General features: G+C 44.7%; 1 protein-coding gene across 2 annotated transcripts in view; it reads left to right on the top strand.

Annotated features, from left to right (window-relative positions):
• The window catches only part of Ppp1r13b (protein phosphatase 1 regulatory subunit 13B), an 83,726-nt gene continuing 66,000 nt past the window's right edge, over positions 1-17,726 (top strand). Inside the window, exon 1 of one of the 2 annotated variants that reach the window (XM_004836881.4) lies at positions 1-181. In XM_004836881.4, the coding sequence (XP_004836938.1) occupies positions 173-181 (9 nt within the window). In that variant the 5' untranslated portion in view covers positions 1-172. Of the gene's footprint in view, positions 182-10,107; positions 11,336-17,726 lie in introns of those variants that run through there. The other variant, XM_087195154.1, reaches the window with a different exon arrangement.

The raw sequence follows: 17,726 nt of genomic DNA, 5'->3' as shown, positions 1-17,726 counted from the left end.
ACGGCGACGCAGCTCGCCGGCGGCGCCACAGGGCGGGCGAGGGCTCCGCAGCCGCTACCTGGCCGCGGCCGTGCCGGAGGGCGCGGCGGCTGGCGCGCGGCCTGTGAGGGCGACCGGAGCGGCGGCGCCAGCGTCCTGTCAGGCAGCCGAGGGCGCCGCGAACCGCGCCGCGATGATGCCGGTGGGTGCGGGCAGCCGGGCGTTCCCTCCGCGGCCGCGCGTCCCGCCCGCCGGCTCCCGCCCCCGCCCCGTGTGGGGCAGGCGGGCAGGCGGGGAGGAAGTGGCCTGGCGGGCGGGCGGGGTGGCAGGTGGGGTGGCGCCGGCTGACAGCGCGGGGCGAGGGTCGGGGTTCCGGGGACTCGGGGTTCCGGGCGGTCGGGGTCTGGTTCTGAGGGTCTAGGTCGGGGCCCGGTCCCGGGGCGGCCGGCGACGGCTCTTCGGGCGGCGCGGCCCTGCCTGTCGGTGGAGCCGCAGCGGCCTCCCGCGTGGCGCTCCCACGCCCGGAGCCGCCCTCGGCTGCGCCGATCGGGGCGCTGCGCTGCGCGGACGCAAACCCCTGTTCGGCGCCCCTCTCCCAGCCTGCGGGCGGCGCATCTTGTTCCCGCGGGGCTGTCACCCCCGTGTCCCGGAGGCCGAGCTGGCTCTGTAATGCTGCTGATGCCATTGTCCTCCCCTAAAGGTGCTTCCTTCTAGAAAGACACCGGCCTGTGGCGTTGCCGTCCCTTTGCCCTGCCTTTTTCTTTGCCTCTGAATAGCAGTAGGTGCTGTATTCTCATTGTTCGAATTTGCTTTTTGTGGAGTAAATGCCAAGACATAAAAAATTGTGAGGCTGGTTGTACCCAGTTGGATGTATTGGTTTTCTGAATCCCTATAAATCAAGTAAAATTCTCAGACACATTTATAGTTAAAGTGACTACATAATCATTTTATTATTTTTTTAGCCTACAGCTACTACATTGAAAAATCATTCCAGAGGGAAAGTGCAGTTTCTCTGCATTTTCTGTTTGAATTCTACTATTCTGCTGTGCTACACCCAAGGACATTTAGATGATGTATCTTTGCGTCTGATCTTTCAGGTCGTTTCCTGTCTCTCTGTCTTGATAATCTCTTCTTCCCTTTTTCAGCTGATTCCAGTGCCTGGTTGTGGAGTCTTAAGGTTTGACCTAGTTGATCCTTAGATTCTCCTTTGGCATTAAGTGTGTTGGTTTCTAAACATGGTTTTAGTTGAATGGTTGTCTTGTCGTGGAAGGCGAGCCTGGGTTAAATACTGGTTCTGCTGTGTACTTTTTAGCTTTGTGACCTTGAACAAGTTAAGGTCTCTAAGACTGGAATTATCTCTAAAGCAGGGATAAAAACATACCCACTTAAGAGGACAGTCCTGAGGATCAAACGACACAATGTATCCAAGGGTGTTTGCCAAACAGTGCCGTGCAAATATTTATTACTGCTAATATGGGTTTCCGTTTTCAGTTTCAACTAATACAAGAAAGGCTTTAGCAACGGTTCCCTCCCTAATTGTCACTGGCTAGATTTTGAAAAGGTATTGTGGTGTTTTGGAATTTTGAAAGCAGTTTTATTTAAATTCTGTAATAGTTGATCAATGTAATATCTATCAAAATGTTGGCTGGTTTCATCATTGTACAATCTTTAATTATAAATACCTTGTGGGAAACTGGGCTTATGTTTCCATATAATACATTCCAGCATTTCACTTCTGTTCAATGGGATTACAGTTTCCAGTCTACTTTAAACAGGTTAGGAAGTTTGTTAAGAAGTTTCATGGTTTGGTTAGCTAGTAATGTGGAGATTTCATCAAATTATGCAAAATGAGAGGTGTTTTTTTGTTTTTGGTACCGGGGATCGAACTCGGGACGTTGCACTTGCGAGGCAGGCAGCAGAACCACTGAGCTAAATCTCTGACCCAAGAGAGTATTTTTTTATTTTTTTATTTTTGGTACCAGGGATCAAACTCGGGTCCTTGCGCTTGTGCAGCAGGTGGCGAAACCACTGAGCTAAATCGTATTTTTTTTAAAGGATCTATTAGCTATTTAAAATACTGCTTTTGTTTTAAAATACCTTTTAGAAACAGATGGTATTTCTCTTACTCCTTCTTTTGTGGCTTTTATTTTGTATTTCCTTCTGGATCCCTAAAATACTACTTGTAGGATTGAGTCCTTCCTCTATTAACACAGTTGGAGGTGGTTATAAACTTAGTTTTAAGAACATGCCGTTCTTACTTGATAATATCTTAAACTATGTATCCAAAGTGTAAACAAGATTTTTCTTGCTTTATTGTGTATCTAGTGTTTGTGGTTGTGATAAATCATCAAAGGAACATTAGATCATATTTTGTCATTTGTATAGAGCAGCACAGTCCAAGATGTAATGCAAGTTTCAAATGCAGTTTAAAATTTTCTAATAACAATAGTAAAATTAAAATATTTCAGTATCTTTATATTAGGCCAGTATATCCAAACTATTATTTTAACATGTCACTAAAATGAACACATTGCACATAGGATATTTCATCTTTTTTTTTTTTTAACCAAGTCTTTGAAATCTTGTATGAATCTAGTGAAATTTTACCTTTACATCACACCTCAGTTCAGACTGGCTCAATAGCTCCCTGCAACTAGTGGCTACCATATTAGACAACACAGATTTAAAATTTATTTTCTTCAGTTGAAAATTGGCAGTTAGTGCCTGTAGTAACATTGAATTAATCACATAGTTTAGTGCAGCACTGTTCTCAGCTTTTGGGAATGAATGAGAGAATCTGGCCAGCCTCTCATCCAGCACAATAAAGTCTTTGTAAAAGTCTTGTTTGCTCATTGTACAAAGTTTCATGACTTTCTGCTTTGAAGCAGAGTCATGGATTACCTTTTCTTTTGTTTTGCTTGTTTGAGATGGTCTTGCTGTGTAGTTCAGGCTGGCCTCATACTCACGATGTAGCTCTGGCTGGCCTTGAACTTGCAGTGATCCTCCTGCCTCTGCCTCCCAAGTGCTGGGATTATAGACAGTGAATGACCTTTTAAAAATGTTTACCCAAGGGAAAAAGGAACCATTTAAAGAACACTCTCAAGTCACTTCCTGAGACCTAGGCCTGAAGGCATTAGGCCATGCATGCACAACTTTCATAGAAAGGAGAATTTTGATAACAATAGCCTGATTCAGAGTATGTTTCCATGGTGAGTAGGTGAAAGTGGCCTAGGCGCAGTGTCATTGCTTCAGAAAGAGAAGGGATGCTCAGAAGTTGGCAACACTGTGAAAAGGTGAGAGCTCCTGAGGAATGGACTAAGGGTACCTTTCTCATTTCTTTTTTGGTACCGGGGATCGAACTTGGGACCTTTGGGCTTTCGAGGCAGGTGGCGGAACCACTGAGCTAAGTCCCCGGCCCATGGGTACCTTTCTCCTTTTCAAAAGAACGCCACCTGAGGTCAGCAGTGTGGCTCTGAAGTGTGCTTCAGAGCCAGGAAAGTGCTCTGGCAGTGGGGCCCTTTGCTCCTCTAGGCGCCGTCTTGTACAGCTAGCTGGCTCCCTCCAATCTGGCCGGGAGCCCTGCAGCTTCTTCACTGTGCAGGGTGTGGGTTGCATTAACATTCATTTCAAGTATTTAAGTGGATGGATTTTCTTCTTAACTGTGTAGAAACATTTTGAGGTACAGAATAGGTCTTTCTCTTTTTAAACCATCAGCTGTCTTATAGATGACAAAACACTGAATGGGATATAGTGAGACTGGTTCCAGCCCTGTCTTATTAGTAACTGGGTGACCTTGAGACAAATCTCTTTGGGTCTCAGTCTCGTCTATAAAATACATTAGGTCTGGTGGTTTCCGAGTGTTTGTGTTTGGTCTGGTAGTTGATTACAGCTGATGCTTTCCTGGAAGCTCTGACATTCGTGTTGGCCATGTCAAAGGTTTGAGCTACCTGACTCTCATCTTTGCAGCCGTTTGGTGAATTCACTGTCCAAGATCTTTGTATGATAAGGCAGATGGAGCTCCCGGAGAGTTTGCTATTATTGTTAATTAATAATTCAGTCTCTTGATAAGCTTAACTCTACAGCCCAATTAATAAGCAGAATACAAAAACTGGGCAAAAATTTTTTTTAAATTTCGTTCCTTTGAGAACTAAAATTATAATACTACCATTTAAGATAATCTGTTTCTGGCCTTGGGTTATGCAAAGATTTCTAAAACGAAGAGGGAAGCCTCAATGGTACAAAGATGTGTGTATAAAAGCTCTTACCACAGTTTCACTGATGTAGCCTAGTGGTAGGGCACTTGCCTAGCATGTGCAGGGGCCTGGTGTGATCCCCAGCACTGCAGATGAATAGTCTAATGGGTCACTCTTCATAAGGTCACGTGGTTCTGCCAGGTGTGTGGAAGCTACTTATCTTCCCACAGTTCAATTCGTTAGCAGTAAGCACTCAGCAAAGGGCATCTGTCTGTATGTGCTAAGGCACTGTTCACGGGCTCTGTGTGGTGTGTCTGTTGTCTGTATGGAGAACTGAGGCTTGAGATAAAACAGACAAAAAGCTTGGCCAGTAGCTGGGAGTGGTGGTGGGCAGTTATAATCCCAGCACTTGGGAAGCCGAGGCAGGAGGATTTTGAGTGATGGAGAACCTTTTAGAGACCGAGTGCCTAAACTGAAACTCACTTATTTATTGCAAAGTGCCAACACTGCAATTAAACCTGAATACTGAGGTTTTTGTTTAGAAAAAACAACTGTCATTCGATGCTCAGCTGCTGGGGCAACTTGGCTCAAGTGCCGACAGAGAGGGCTCTGGTGCTCGCCGTGCCATAAGTTCCCACCACTGGCCTAGGCAGTGTAGTGAGTTTGAAAGCAACCTGAACTATGCAGTGAGATGGTGTCTCAAGAAGGAAGGAAGGAAGCAAACAAGTTGGCCAGGGTCTCCCAGCTAGTGAGTGGTGAGACAAGGAATAGTCTGACTCCTTTGCTGGTAGTCTTTGTGCTTATGGAAGAGTTTACTGTATCCAAACATGTTGCTAGATGGTAAATTGAATTTCTTTTTCTTTTTATGTGTGTGTTAAATGGAGCTTAGTATTTAAAAGAGTCCACAGGGGCTGGGGATTTAGCTCAGTGGTGCCATGCCTGCCTGGTAAGCGCAAGGCCTGAGTTCGATTTCTGGTACCAAAAAAAAAAAAATCCCAAGATAATAGTATTCTCTACCTTGAGCCCTCGTTTAACTGTACCTTCTTTCCTTTCTCCAAGTTCTACTTTGAACAGTCTGTGGAAGTCTGCTTAACAGTCACTTAGGACTTTAGCATGCTAGGAACTTAAAATGCCACCAGGTTGCTGTGTTGAGTTACATAACTGTTGTCAACATGTATCTTTGTGTGTGTTTGCCCAGATGGAGAATAATTTCTCAGGGAAAATGTGGTGGGATTCGGGTGCCTTGGGGGGCTGTTGCCATGGTTATTTCACCACCTGTGGTTCTGGCGTGAACCTGAGGGCTAGTGGTAATCAGATTCTATTGTGACACTTTCTTGGCTTAGTGGCTTTGCTTTATTTCACTGCAAAGAGTGCTTTATGATTGTTGTAGTCACTAATTGGTAAGCAAGAGCTGCTGTTAATGGATTTTGTAAAGTAAGAAGCTCTGCATAGTTACATCATGCAGAGCACTAAAAGGCCTAGAGAAATGAGGCAGTTTTTACTAAAATTAATAAATGGGATTTTAAATGTAGTGTACAGTTCCGTGCAGGGTCATGTTAGTGGCGTTATTGGTATGTTTAGAGAAAATGCTAACTGAAGTTTTGGTAGAATCATGATTTATAACATATGTCATGATTGTTGTCATAGCCCATGAAAATGTAAAGGCCCTGTGCTCAGAGGATGCCTAGCAGGCCGGGGAAACAAGAGAGGCCTGTGTGGCTGAAATGTGAGTAATAGGAGGGTGGAAGAAGTGAACTCAGAGGAAAAGGGACAGAGCCAGGTGGGGTCGGGGGAGCCTGTATCATTGGTCTTGTAGGGCCGTAAAAAATATTATAAAAACAAAGAGGGCCAGGCATGGTGGCTCCTGCCTGTAATGCTAGATTTGGGGAGGCTGAAGCAGGAGGATGGCAAGTTTGAGCCCAGCTGGACAGTTAAGCATCTTACCCTGTTCAAAACAAAAACAAAAAAATAAAAAAGGACTGTGGCTGTAGCTCAGTGTGAAGGACCTAGGTTCAAGTCCCAGTATCATTAAACAAAAGAGAGAGAGAGACAGAGTACAGAGGGAGATTTGTATTATTGGAAATGAAACACAGTGGTCTAATTATTGCGTCTTACATCATTTTAAGTACCAGCCATCGCCCAGGTGACTTCACTGTATAGCAGGTAAGAGTGTGAGCCTTGGGATCACCATGTATTGGTTCTCTAACCTTGGGTAAAGTCACTTGACCCAAGTTGAGGGTAGTAATAGTAACCCCTTGAGTTGTAGGGTGTCTCTCGGCCTGTTCTGTGACAGGGGCCTAGTACATGGTAAGAGCTTAGTGAGCGTTACTTGTAATAAGCATCGTTTTCTCTGGAAAGCTTTCAGCATCTCTGCCTTGTCAGAGCTACCGTGAGGGGCACTCAGCCTGCCATATCCACGTTTGGAAATAGGGGGGGAATGTAATTTACATGCCATAAAATTCACCTTTTCATGCGTAGTGTGTGTACAAGGTTGTGCAACCATAGCTACTGTCTAATTTCAGAGTATTTTACCTTTCTTCACAGTACAGGTTGAGTATCTTTCATCTGAAATCCTTGCAACCGGAAATGTTTCAGGTTTCAGGCTTTTTCTAGATTTTGGAATATATATATACACATAATGTATATGTATATATATATGGAAGAGAGGGAGAAAGGGGGATACAAATAGATATAGAGATAGAGAGAGAGAGAGAGAGAGAGAGAGAGATCTTGGGGATGGAACCCAAGTCAAAACAATTCATTTGTGGGCCAGGGATTTAGCTCAGTGGAGCTGTGCCTGCCTTGCAAGCACAAGGTCCTAAGTTCCATCCCCAGTACCGCCAAAAAAAAAAAAAAAAATTCATTTGTGTTTCATTTGTATTTTATAGCCTGAAGGTAATTTTATATAATTGTTTCCTACTCTTTTTTTTTTTTTTTTTTTTTTTGGTACCAGGGATCGAACTTGGGTCCTTGCGCTTGCGAGGCAGGCGGCGGAACCACTGAGCTAAATTCTCGGCTCAACATACAGTATTATATAAAATTACCTGCGGCCGGGGATTTAGCTCAGTGGTTCCGCCGCCTGCCTCGCAAGCGCAAGGACCCAAGTTCGATCCCTGGTATCAAAAAAAAAAAAAATACTGTGTTTTTCCATACTGAGGATAGAATCCAGCTACCACTGAGCTATATTCCCAGCCCTCTTTATTTTATCTTGAGACAGGGTCTCATGAAGTTACACAAGCTGGGTTTAAACTTGCAGTCCTCCTGCTCCAGCCTCCCTATTGCTGGGATTACAGGGCTCCACCACCGCACCTGGCTAGTGCACTTGCATTTTGGTTTTTTGGGGGTTTTTTTGGTACCGGGGATTGAACTCGGGTCCTTGCGCTTTCACAGCAGGCGGCCAAACCACTGAGCTAAATCCCTGGCCCCTGCACTTGCATTTTGATTGTGAGCATCATACATGTCAGGTATGGAATTTTTCACTTGTGGCATGTTAATGCTCAGAAAATTTTGGATTTTGGATTTGACTTAAATGTTTCTGTGTGTGATTGATTCATGTTTCTTGTCCTGTCCTCTGAGTTTCAGGAGAGCAGGAGAGTTTTTAAATTTGCCATTACACTACCAGCACCCAAGCATGTAACTGGAACATACTTGATGCTCCATAAGGGCAAAAGCTTGTTGAAAGAAGGAAGAAATGACATGCAGAGTAGTGCTGGATCCCACTGCACGGGGGGGGGGGGTGTGTGTGCATGTGTGTGTGCCCTAACAGGGTTCCAGCTGATCTTGGGTGATCAAAAACCATCAGTGTCTTTGAAAAGTGGAGCGATGTGGTCAGATTTGTATGTTGCAAAGATGATTCTGGAGCCAGTGGAGAATAGAGGGTGTGTGGAGAAAGGGACATTTAAGCAACCGGAAGATCCCCATGCTGAGGGAGGCTGAGGCAGGAAGATCACAAGATTGAGTCCCACCTTGGCCATGTAGCAAGACCCTGACTCAAAATAAAGAAAGGGCTGAGGGTGTACTGTAGCTCGGTGGTAGAGCACCCCTGGTTCTATCCCCAGCACCGCCAAACAAAACAAGGTGAGAAAGTGAAGCAAAGCAAAACAAAAAGCCCAGGAAGAGTAATGAAGAGACCAGTTGTGCTTGACTTGAGGACCTGAAGAGGAAGCTGAGTTGATAGGCAGTAAAATAGATGGAGTGTGTGTGTGTGCACTCACGTGTGTGGGGGGGGAGTGCAGGGCTGGCGTCGTGGATCATAGGCTTACTGCTTCAGTGGCTGGACTGTCTTTCCTTTGGGAGAGTGATGGAGAAGGAATAGGTGTAAGGGCTTGTGAGGAGGTCAGTGAGTTTACTTTGGCTCTGTTTGAGCTGGAGACACTGGCTGTACCCAGAAGAGCACTGCCTCTTTTTCTTTCAGTACTGGGCCTTATGCCCAGGACCACTTCACACAGAGCTTCATCTCCAGTCTCTTTGAAAAAAAATTTTAAAAAATTTTTTGAAATAGCCCCAGGCAGCACTCAAACTTTTTTCCTCTTTCTTTAAAAACATGTTTTAGAAATTTTTTGAGACAGGGTCTCACTATATAGTTCAGGCTGGCCTTGATTTCACTATGTAGCCCAAACTGGCCTTGAACTTTCTGTGATCCTCCTGCCTCAGCCTCCTGAGTGCTGGGATTACAGGCACGCGCCACCACACCCATCTACTCTTCAATTCTAAGGTAAAATAAATATATCAAGTAAAAAGTCTTTTGCCCTAGTTTCAAGTTTTATTGCAATAAAAGTGCTTTATGCTGACTAAAAAAAAATCTTTTGCTGTATATGAATTGGCTTTTAATGTGTTTTTTGGATTCAGATTTCTTCCTGGGCATCTACAAACCACCATACGCTCAGCTTGTGCTCACCAGGGTGGCAGCCACCCTCCCCTGAGCCACTGGCCAGGCTTCCTAGGGCAGGGGCTGCGCTGTCTGGTACTGCAGCCACATGGAAGAGTTTCTGTGTGCGTTTCTCCAAAGGTGTAATTTATGTCTGCACGGATACTTTGTGTTCAGCTTTGGCTCTGCTGCATATTTACTTTTCCATCTAATGACACCCTTGAAAATAGTATCAGCAAACAGTAGTTAAAATCACAAATGAACGAAAGTATAGACAGAAGTTTTTGTGGTAGGACTAGAAATAAGCATAGTCAAATGTGAAGAAAAATGAAGTAAATTTGGTAACATTAAGATTAATAGGAAAAATAGGAGTAGGAACAAAGACTTTTGTGACAGGAAAACACAGCATATGGGTTATCAGCACAGGCTCTAGGGTAGGGTAGGTTTCTGATTACCTTCCTCTTCTTGAAAATGAGCTTATGTATTTCCTAAGGCTTTCAGGAGGGTTGTCCAAGGCTTGGCCAGCTAAGTGTCACATGTGTGAGATGCACTCAGTAAGCATTAGCTCTTCTTATGTTTTCTCCAGCAACCATAAGTCTTCATGGCGGAAGATTGAGTCAGAAAAGGTCTTTACTGTGCTGTAGCATGCTATGTCCTGCATACGAGAGGGCCGGAGGTGCTTGCAAGGTCAAGTTGATGGACCAAGGAAATGATGTGCTTTTCTTAGCAATTAGTTTACCTTCTTGGTCCAGTGCTTGCTGTTCAGACTCAGCTTGAACCAGAATATGATGTGCTTCCCAGTGTTTTATCAGTGAGCTGGCCAGAACCCAGATGCAGCTCCCAGGCCGGCTTGTGGGAAGTGTACCCCCTTACCACGCCTTACTTGTCTTTATAACACCGTGTCTGTCTGGCATTTATCTGTGGACGCTGCATGAAAGCAGGGTTTTGTTTTCTTTCCCCATCGCAGGGTCCCAGTGAGGAGGACATTTCGTGCCCCTGCTGGGCGTTCAGTAAGTACTGTCCTTACTAACTGAATGAACTCAGCAGGCATCTGGGGTGCATTAATTATATGCTGGTCTGTCCTCCTCTCGAGAACTCACGGTGTGAGATGTAAACAGTGCCATTCAGAAGATTAGAGTGCAGGGCACTGTTGCAAGCAGAGTCTTTGCATCTTTAGGATGTCAGGGAAGAGTCAGCGGAGGTTACACTGAGTGGGGATTGAAAGATGAGGATGCGTGCAAAGCGCTGAGGTCTCAGCTGGCACCGTCCGTTGAGGAACCGTGCCTGGAGCAGGAGGCCAGCACAGGCAGAGGGAGAATGGGGCCAAGTAAGGCCAGAACCTGAGGGCCGTGGATGCCTCTCTAAGAGTTTGAGCTTGTTTATCAAGAAAATAGTGAATGGTGAAGGAGGGGGGTGTGTGTGTGGTCAAATACATGTGCCATGAAATTTACCCTTTGAGTGTACAGGTCGGTGGTGTTGAGTACATTTACATTGTTCAGCAGTTGTTAGTACATCCATCTGCAGAACTTTTCCTCTTTCTGAGCTGAAACTGCTGTTGGAGAACTTTAAGCTAAGTTGTAAGGCGCTCCACCTAAAGTTGGTGCTAGTGTCTGAAGCTAGAGAGAGGTGTTGAGTAGAACAGGCTCTGATCAATGAAAATAGTTGTCAGAGAACCTGAGCACTGGCCAGGTGCTGTGGCACACACCTGTAACCTCAGCTACTTGGGAAGCAGAGTCAGGAAGATGGCAAATTCAAGGCCAGCCGGGGCCATTAAGTGAGACCCTGTCTCAAAATTTAAAAAGGGCTGGGGTGTAGCTCAGCGTGAGGCCCTGGTACCCACCCCCCCCTCAAAGGACCTGCATTGACGCAGGATCCTTAAGCCTTTCCAGAGCCTGTTTTTCTGTCACACAGTTCTGAATTGCCTGGCTTCTCTCCAGTGGGGCGCTGCATTGCGGGTGCTGGAGGGCGTGGCTGAGGGCAGACTAATGGCTGGAGAGCTTGGTCTCGGGGTGGACGTGACACAGAGATGCAGTGTGAAGCAAGCCCAGAGACTGGTCTGAGGTCTTGTGGGGAGGAGGGTAGCCTGACCTGTCTGCACCCGAGGCATCGTAATTACAGACCACACTCAGGGGGTAGTTAAGTTCCTTGTGATGCCTGAGTCATCAGAAAGGAACAGATAGCATCAGGGATGTAGACACCTGCTGGGTGTACTCGGATGGACTGTGTGAAGTAGAGACAACTGGAGCCACAGATGCAGTTCTAGAATTCCCAGGACCACATGGAAACATAAAAAGAGGTGAAATCATTTTTAATAATATTTTATTTCATTTAACTCATTATGTCTCAACCATTTCAATATGTAGTTAATATTGAAATACTTATCAGTGATATATTTTAAATTTTTTTCTTGTATCAAGTCAAATTTCAGAACATATTTTGCCCATATATCCACGTTAATTTGTGTTAACTAAATTTCAAGTTCTCATAGCTACCTGTGGTTGAGGGCCATCACGTGGCCAGTGCAAGTTCAGGTTTTGGGTCACACAAAGGATGGAATCCCCAGATGTGCAGAGAATACTTTTAGACCTAAGAATTAATTACTCAGGAGATTATAGTTTATTATATGGTAGTAGTTTCAGTTACTGACATTTGGGGAAATCTGTGTGGATTTGAGTCTCAACTTTGACATTTCCTAGCAATGTCATCTGACTTTATTTTTCTGTGTCTGTTTCCTCATGTGTAAAATGAAGATCGCGGTACTACCGGCTTCCCTGGGTTTTGTGGGGTTAAATAAGTTGTTGTAGAAAGAACCTGTAAAAGCTGGTATATGGTAAGCACCACTGAGCTGTGCTATTTCTCCAGAGTACTGTATTTGTCTCCAAAACGTTAAATGGTTTTGATTCAGTACATTTCAAAGACATTCTTGAGAGAGTACTTAATTTCAGATAGGCACTGTAGAACAAGTTTTCACAGGTGAAGAAAAATGTTAAATTGTCATTTTGGGAGGATGCTTTCTAATTGATGTCTTTGGGTAACTAATTTTCTGGTTTGCTGCAACATTTGTGTCTGCCTAACAACTGCAGAAGTAGTGTAATTAATGGTTAAAAGATTTAGGATTATAATTAAAAATACAAAAAATTTCAGGAAGGTTTTTTTTTTTTGGTACTGGGGATCGAACTCAGGATCTTGTGCTTTCAAGGCAGGCATGGTGCCACTGAGCTAAACCCCCGGCCTGAAGGGAAGATTTTTAATCAACATTTAATTGCTAGTACTATTATAATTAAGCTACTTTTTCTGAGATACTCTGTCAGTCTCAGTGTGTCTGGAGAGACTTTCTAATTCTAGTTTTTTTGTAGTCAGTGTATTCTTGCACAGTTTGTTACTGAGTTTTATTTTCTATTCTTTGCTTTGTAAATAGGTTAGGAAGAATAGCGAAAATCAAATTGGAGCATAAGAGATCGCGGTTCAGTGACAGGAAGGGAGCGAAGAAAAGGTCCTGTGCTGTTGCACAGGAAGAAGTGGGCTGGACACGAAGCCACCGCATGGTGTGGCCACCTGATGCCATCTGCCACCGGCCTGCTGTCCAGTCTGCTCTCTGCCAGAGGACAGCTGCCCACTTTCTGGTTCTGTGGTTTCCGTGGCTCACTGCTTTCTGGCCAGGCTGTGCTGCCTCCTCTGGGAAGTGCTTCCTGACTCTGGACTGGAGTAGGCAGGCCTCCTGTGGGCTCTCCAGGCTCTCCCCAGCTCCACACTGTTGCTTCTGGTATTTCTTCAGTCTCTGCTCCAAGTTCAGGGAGGGTGAGAATCGGGACAGCTTTATTGACTTCATGTACCCTGACCTGAGCCTGGCTCAGGCCAGGTTGGGCACAGCAAAGGTTTCCTAAGTGAAAGAATGAGTGATCTTACAAATTATCTAATTTATGTTATATGCAGAGTCACAGTTTGCCTGCATCGTGGGTTTTGGCTCTTCCCTATTATTTTGTATTTTGCCATAAAACTACAAATCAAACCTGAGAGCTGAGTTTTAGTCTCTTTTTTTTTTCTTTTCTTGGTACCGGGGATCGAACTTGGGACCTTGCGCTTGCGAGGCAGGCGCCGGAACCACTGAGCTAAATCCCTGGCCCGAGTTTTAGTCTCTTTATGTGGTTATTTGCCTCTAGAATTGAACAAACACTCAGATGTCCTGTTAATAGAGAATACCTCATGGTCCAGTTGGTTTCCTGTCCTTTCAGAGAGTTGTTAGTAACTTACACTGATGTGGGGTAACTGGGATGGGAGAAGGGGATTTAAAAAAATAATAGCAGTGGTACTTGCTTGTGCTTTTGGTGCCCAAGTCAAAAGTAGTTGTATTCCATAACTGAATTTAATAGAAAAGTGAACCTTAAGGGGTTTTTTTTGATATCGAGGATCGGACTTGGGACTTTGCACTTTAGAGACAGGCAGGGGAACCACTGAGCCAAATCCCCGGCCCTCTTATGTTTTTGATACTGGGGATTGAACCTACGGCCTTTATACTGAGCTATATCTATCCCTGGACCTTTCTTTTTTCTTTTTTTCTGGGGCGGGAGGGGAGGCACAAATTCTTCCTACAGTCCCCTTGCAGTCCTTCCTCAGTTTCTAAGAGTCTTGGGATTATTGGCACCATCAATAAGGGTGAACTTTTGTGTTTTGCCAGCTTTTTTTAGTATTGAAGTCTGCTAATCTGAAGCTTTGTGCTAAATGATACAATAGAGGAATCTCTTTCTAGAAATTTATGAGATACTGGACAGTATTCAAAGACATCTGATGCTAGAAATCACCTAAACCAAAACTGCATTACCACTGAGTTGCCAGGGCAGGACATAAACTTGGGAATTTTCAGTTTTTAGAGGCTCAGTTAGACATTTAGATCTTTGTAAAATCTCACTACCTTTATATTCTACACTTCACCCCATGTAGTACCTAGTGTGATCTAAATTTAATTGTTGTATACTTTCATGTAGAATTTTTCACTGTATTTCTTGTGGCTTGCAGCTTTATTGGATTGTCGTGAAACCACAGTTTGTGATGTCTGTCACTGCTGAAGGAAGGCTGCAGAGAGACTGCTAAGCTCCTCTGCGTGCTGCCCTCCCGGTGTGTGGGAGTGGGTCAGGGCTCTCGCTGGAAAGCGCCCATTGGTGAAGCTCCTGTTGAAGCAGGGGTCCGAGTCTGCCTTGCAGATGGCCCTGAGGTCCAAGAAGGCTAAAAGGGCCTGGCAGAGTGGGAGGCAGCTCTGCACTGGGTCCTGGATGGGTAGTTTGCACAAGTGTGTGTGTTCCAGCTCTCTGACAGGGCACTGAGAAAGACGTGAATGGCCCCATAGGGAAAATAGATGTAACACCCCAGGAGAGACAGACACAAGTGCTTACTCACTTCTCTTATGTGTCCCCACGGCGGTAGGCACTGGGGGTTTAGAGATCCTAACCCACTACCTTTAAGGCCTCCATAGTCAGCTGAAGTTGGCAGAGACTTGCAGAGCAGATATAGGGTGGGAGTGTTTGAGAATTGTCTCTGGAATCTGGTAATCCTGGTCCCAGGCCTGGTTCTGTCACTTACTAGCTGTGACAAATTACACAACCTTTTGGAACTTATTTCCTCACATGTAAAACAAAAGTACTAATGGCTGTATTAAATAAATTATGGTGTGGTGGTGTGGAGAAATAATATGTAGCCTATAAAAGAATGCAGAACTGTGTGCATTCTCATGGGAAAATGCCCAAAATATATTGTTAGCTAAAACCCCCAGCATTCTTACTATGCCCTCACTGCGAAAAAGAAGAAAAGCATTTCTGTGGTATAGAAAAAGTTGTGAAGAATGTGTACTAGCTATAAGGGTGAGTCATAGGACATTGTCTCTTTATTTCCTCTTTTGTTTGACACTTTTAAAAATTGTATGTTGTTACTTTAAAAATAATAGAGACATTTAAGAAAAACATAGTTCCCAGGATTTCTGGCAAGATTAAAAGATAATTACAGGAGCAGAAAGCCCTCTGCTTGTCCTAGGTCTGGCACACAGGGTGCTGCTTTTACAAGTGGCCACTGAGGAGAAGGAGTGCTAGACTGCACAGGCCTTGGTGGACATTGGACTACGAAGTTTTGAATTTCCAAAGCGAGTTGATTCCCCGGGTATAGGGTCTTGGTTGTTAGCTGGGACCAGAGTCCATGAGCTTTGGCTGGCCTCGCAGAGGGGCCAGACTCAGACCAGAGCCCCTCTTCTTGGAGAATGACGCTGTCCATCTCACCTGGAGCTGAGGGAGAGAGTGACTGACCAGGTTGTGTCTGCCTGGACGAGGCTGGAGGCCCTCGTGGGCAGCACGATGTGTGGACTTGGGAGGCCTCTCTGGCCTCAGGCTGTGGTCTGCAGTGGGCACCAGGCCCCTCTTGAACCTGCCCTCTGCCTAAAATGGGGCTGATGTGACCCGTTTGTCCACTTGCCTGTTACTGTTCTGTTCCTGTCACATTAATGCAAGATGGGGAGAGAAGTTTTTGAGGAGGAATTGGTGAGTCTTCTTACAAGGTTGTACCTTTTACCTGCTGGTGAAGTAGGCAGTGCGAATGAATCTTCAGGAAAAGAGAAATTTATTCTCCCGTTTTCCTGCTTTCTTTTAGACTTTGTTTTTTTAAAAACATTTGTTGCTTTGTGATCCTCATCTCTTGGGAGCGTTCTCTTGTGGATGAAACAATGTAGCTTTTTCATAGACATAATTTATATTGGGTAACCCTACAGCCAAATGTGCAAGGCAAGGTCTTGGCTTGGCTTGTCGTGGCAGTCTGTCCTGTTAGCTCCTTTTTTCTCATTCGAAAGTGATGTATTTGGTTCTTAATAATATGGCCACCTCAATTTTATCCCAGTTAAATGCCGGACTTATTTATTCATTTGTATTTTGAGACTAGGTCTTGGTCTGTAGCTCAGGCTGACCTCAAACTTGTGAAACATCTGCCTCACCCTCTTCAGTGCTGAAATTAAGGCACATGTCACCATGCCCAGCCCCGGACTTACTTATTTTCAACAAAATTTTGTCACTTGGCTTACATTTTCTAGGGTCCCATTGATATTTATGGAGCCCTCATATTTTCAAATCATATTGTAGTCTTTATGATCAGTTACCCTTTATAACTCGTGCTTGATTTTTGTGTTCCTTTGTCAATTTTTATTCATGATTTTCTTTTGTGACTTAATTTCAGTACATTTCTACAATTTTTAAAATACTGAGGGAGTTTTCCAACTTTTTTTACTCATCAAATTATTGTCAAGTACTGAAAAAAGAGGGGGAGGAAATTAAGTTTGAAGATATTATCTGTCAGGTTTTATGCTAGACATTTTATAGACTTTCTCATTCAACAGCAAATACACATTATAACTAGATAACTGCTGGGAGCAAGTCAGGTGCTAGACTGAGTAGAGACAGGGATTTCAGACTTGATTTTGTTAATAAGATTTATTAACCTTGATAGAATATCCCTGTCCTGGCCTTCTGCTTTCGCATCTATAAAATGGGAAGGCAGCAGAACCACTGAGCTAAATCCTCGACCCTATAAAACAGGGAAAGAGGGCTGGGGATTTAGCTCAGTGGTTCCGCCACCTGACTCGCAAGTGCAAGGACCCAAGTTCTGTCCCTGGTACCAAAAAATTTTTTTAAATAAAATGGGGAAAGAATGTTGGTTAGATTAGGTTCTAGTCTGGCTCCAAGATTTTATGACTGATCTGTTTTGGTAGTTTAAGTTTGAAATTCCCAGCATATCCCATTGAATTGAATACTTTTTAAAGCATTAAGAACGTCACTTGCTTATCACTAACTCAATATATATATATTATCAACTCTTCTTTCCCCAGAACTCTTTAGTGATTATTGAAGGAAAAAAAAAGAAAAGAAAAGAAACACCTGTATATGATAGTCTCTACATTTGCAGCTTAAAGTGATGCTTTTTATATAGGACTGGTATGAATGTTACCATGGGGGGGGGGACATGACATTTTCTTTCTGTGTTAAAATATGGATCCTTGTGCGAGCATCCGGAGTGCTGAGCCAGTAATAACACATGAGCTATTTTGAGACCAGAGGGGTGAGAAAACAGTTGTGTGCAGAAAGACGGCGGGACAAAAGGTGATCTGCCCGTCTTAGCCCTGTTTTCTCCCATCTGTGTGGAAGCAGCTGAGCTTCCACCTTCGTGGAGCCGGATGGCCCTGTGTTTGCTGAGCAGGGGCAAGGCCTTGACTGCTGGGGAGGAAGGGCATCCTCCTGGTGCAGCAGGCAGCCTCTGCAGTGGCTGGGAGCCCAGCCAGGATAGTTGTGTCCTCTTCTTTCTGCCTCCCTGCCATCTAGCTCTGTACCTGCTGGCAGGAAGGGGCCCGCTCACACCCTCAGAGGGAGTTTAATGAAGGGCCACCTTCCCAGCCTGTCACCCTCAGGCTCACCTGTGACTCTATGAGGAAAGGTGGCACCTGGGTGAATACTGAACAGTTGTACGTCTCGGGCTTCTCTTTGTAAAATGATAATCATTGCTGAGTTAGGTTCACTGTGGCTGCGAATGTCAGAAACCAGCTCTTGCTTTATAACCCCTAGGAAGAGGAGGGGGGGGTTCTTAGAAGGACACTGGAGGGAGAGCTGACCACCTGGTCTTCAAGTGGGACAGGAAGGGGCCGGCACTGGGGTCCGTGGCAGCCAGCC

Source organism: Heterocephalus glaber, unplaced genomic scaffold (assembly GCF_053883595.1).
Source record: "Heterocephalus glaber isolate CG9 unplaced genomic scaffold, H.glaber_assembly_v1.0 deba00001608, whole genome shotgun sequence".
NCBI classification, from domain to species: domain Eukaryota; kingdom Metazoa; phylum Chordata; class Mammalia; order Rodentia; family Bathyergidae; genus Heterocephalus; species Heterocephalus glaber.
Note: the sequence above shows the minus strand (reverse complement) of the source record. Positions and strands in the feature narration are given on the sequence as shown.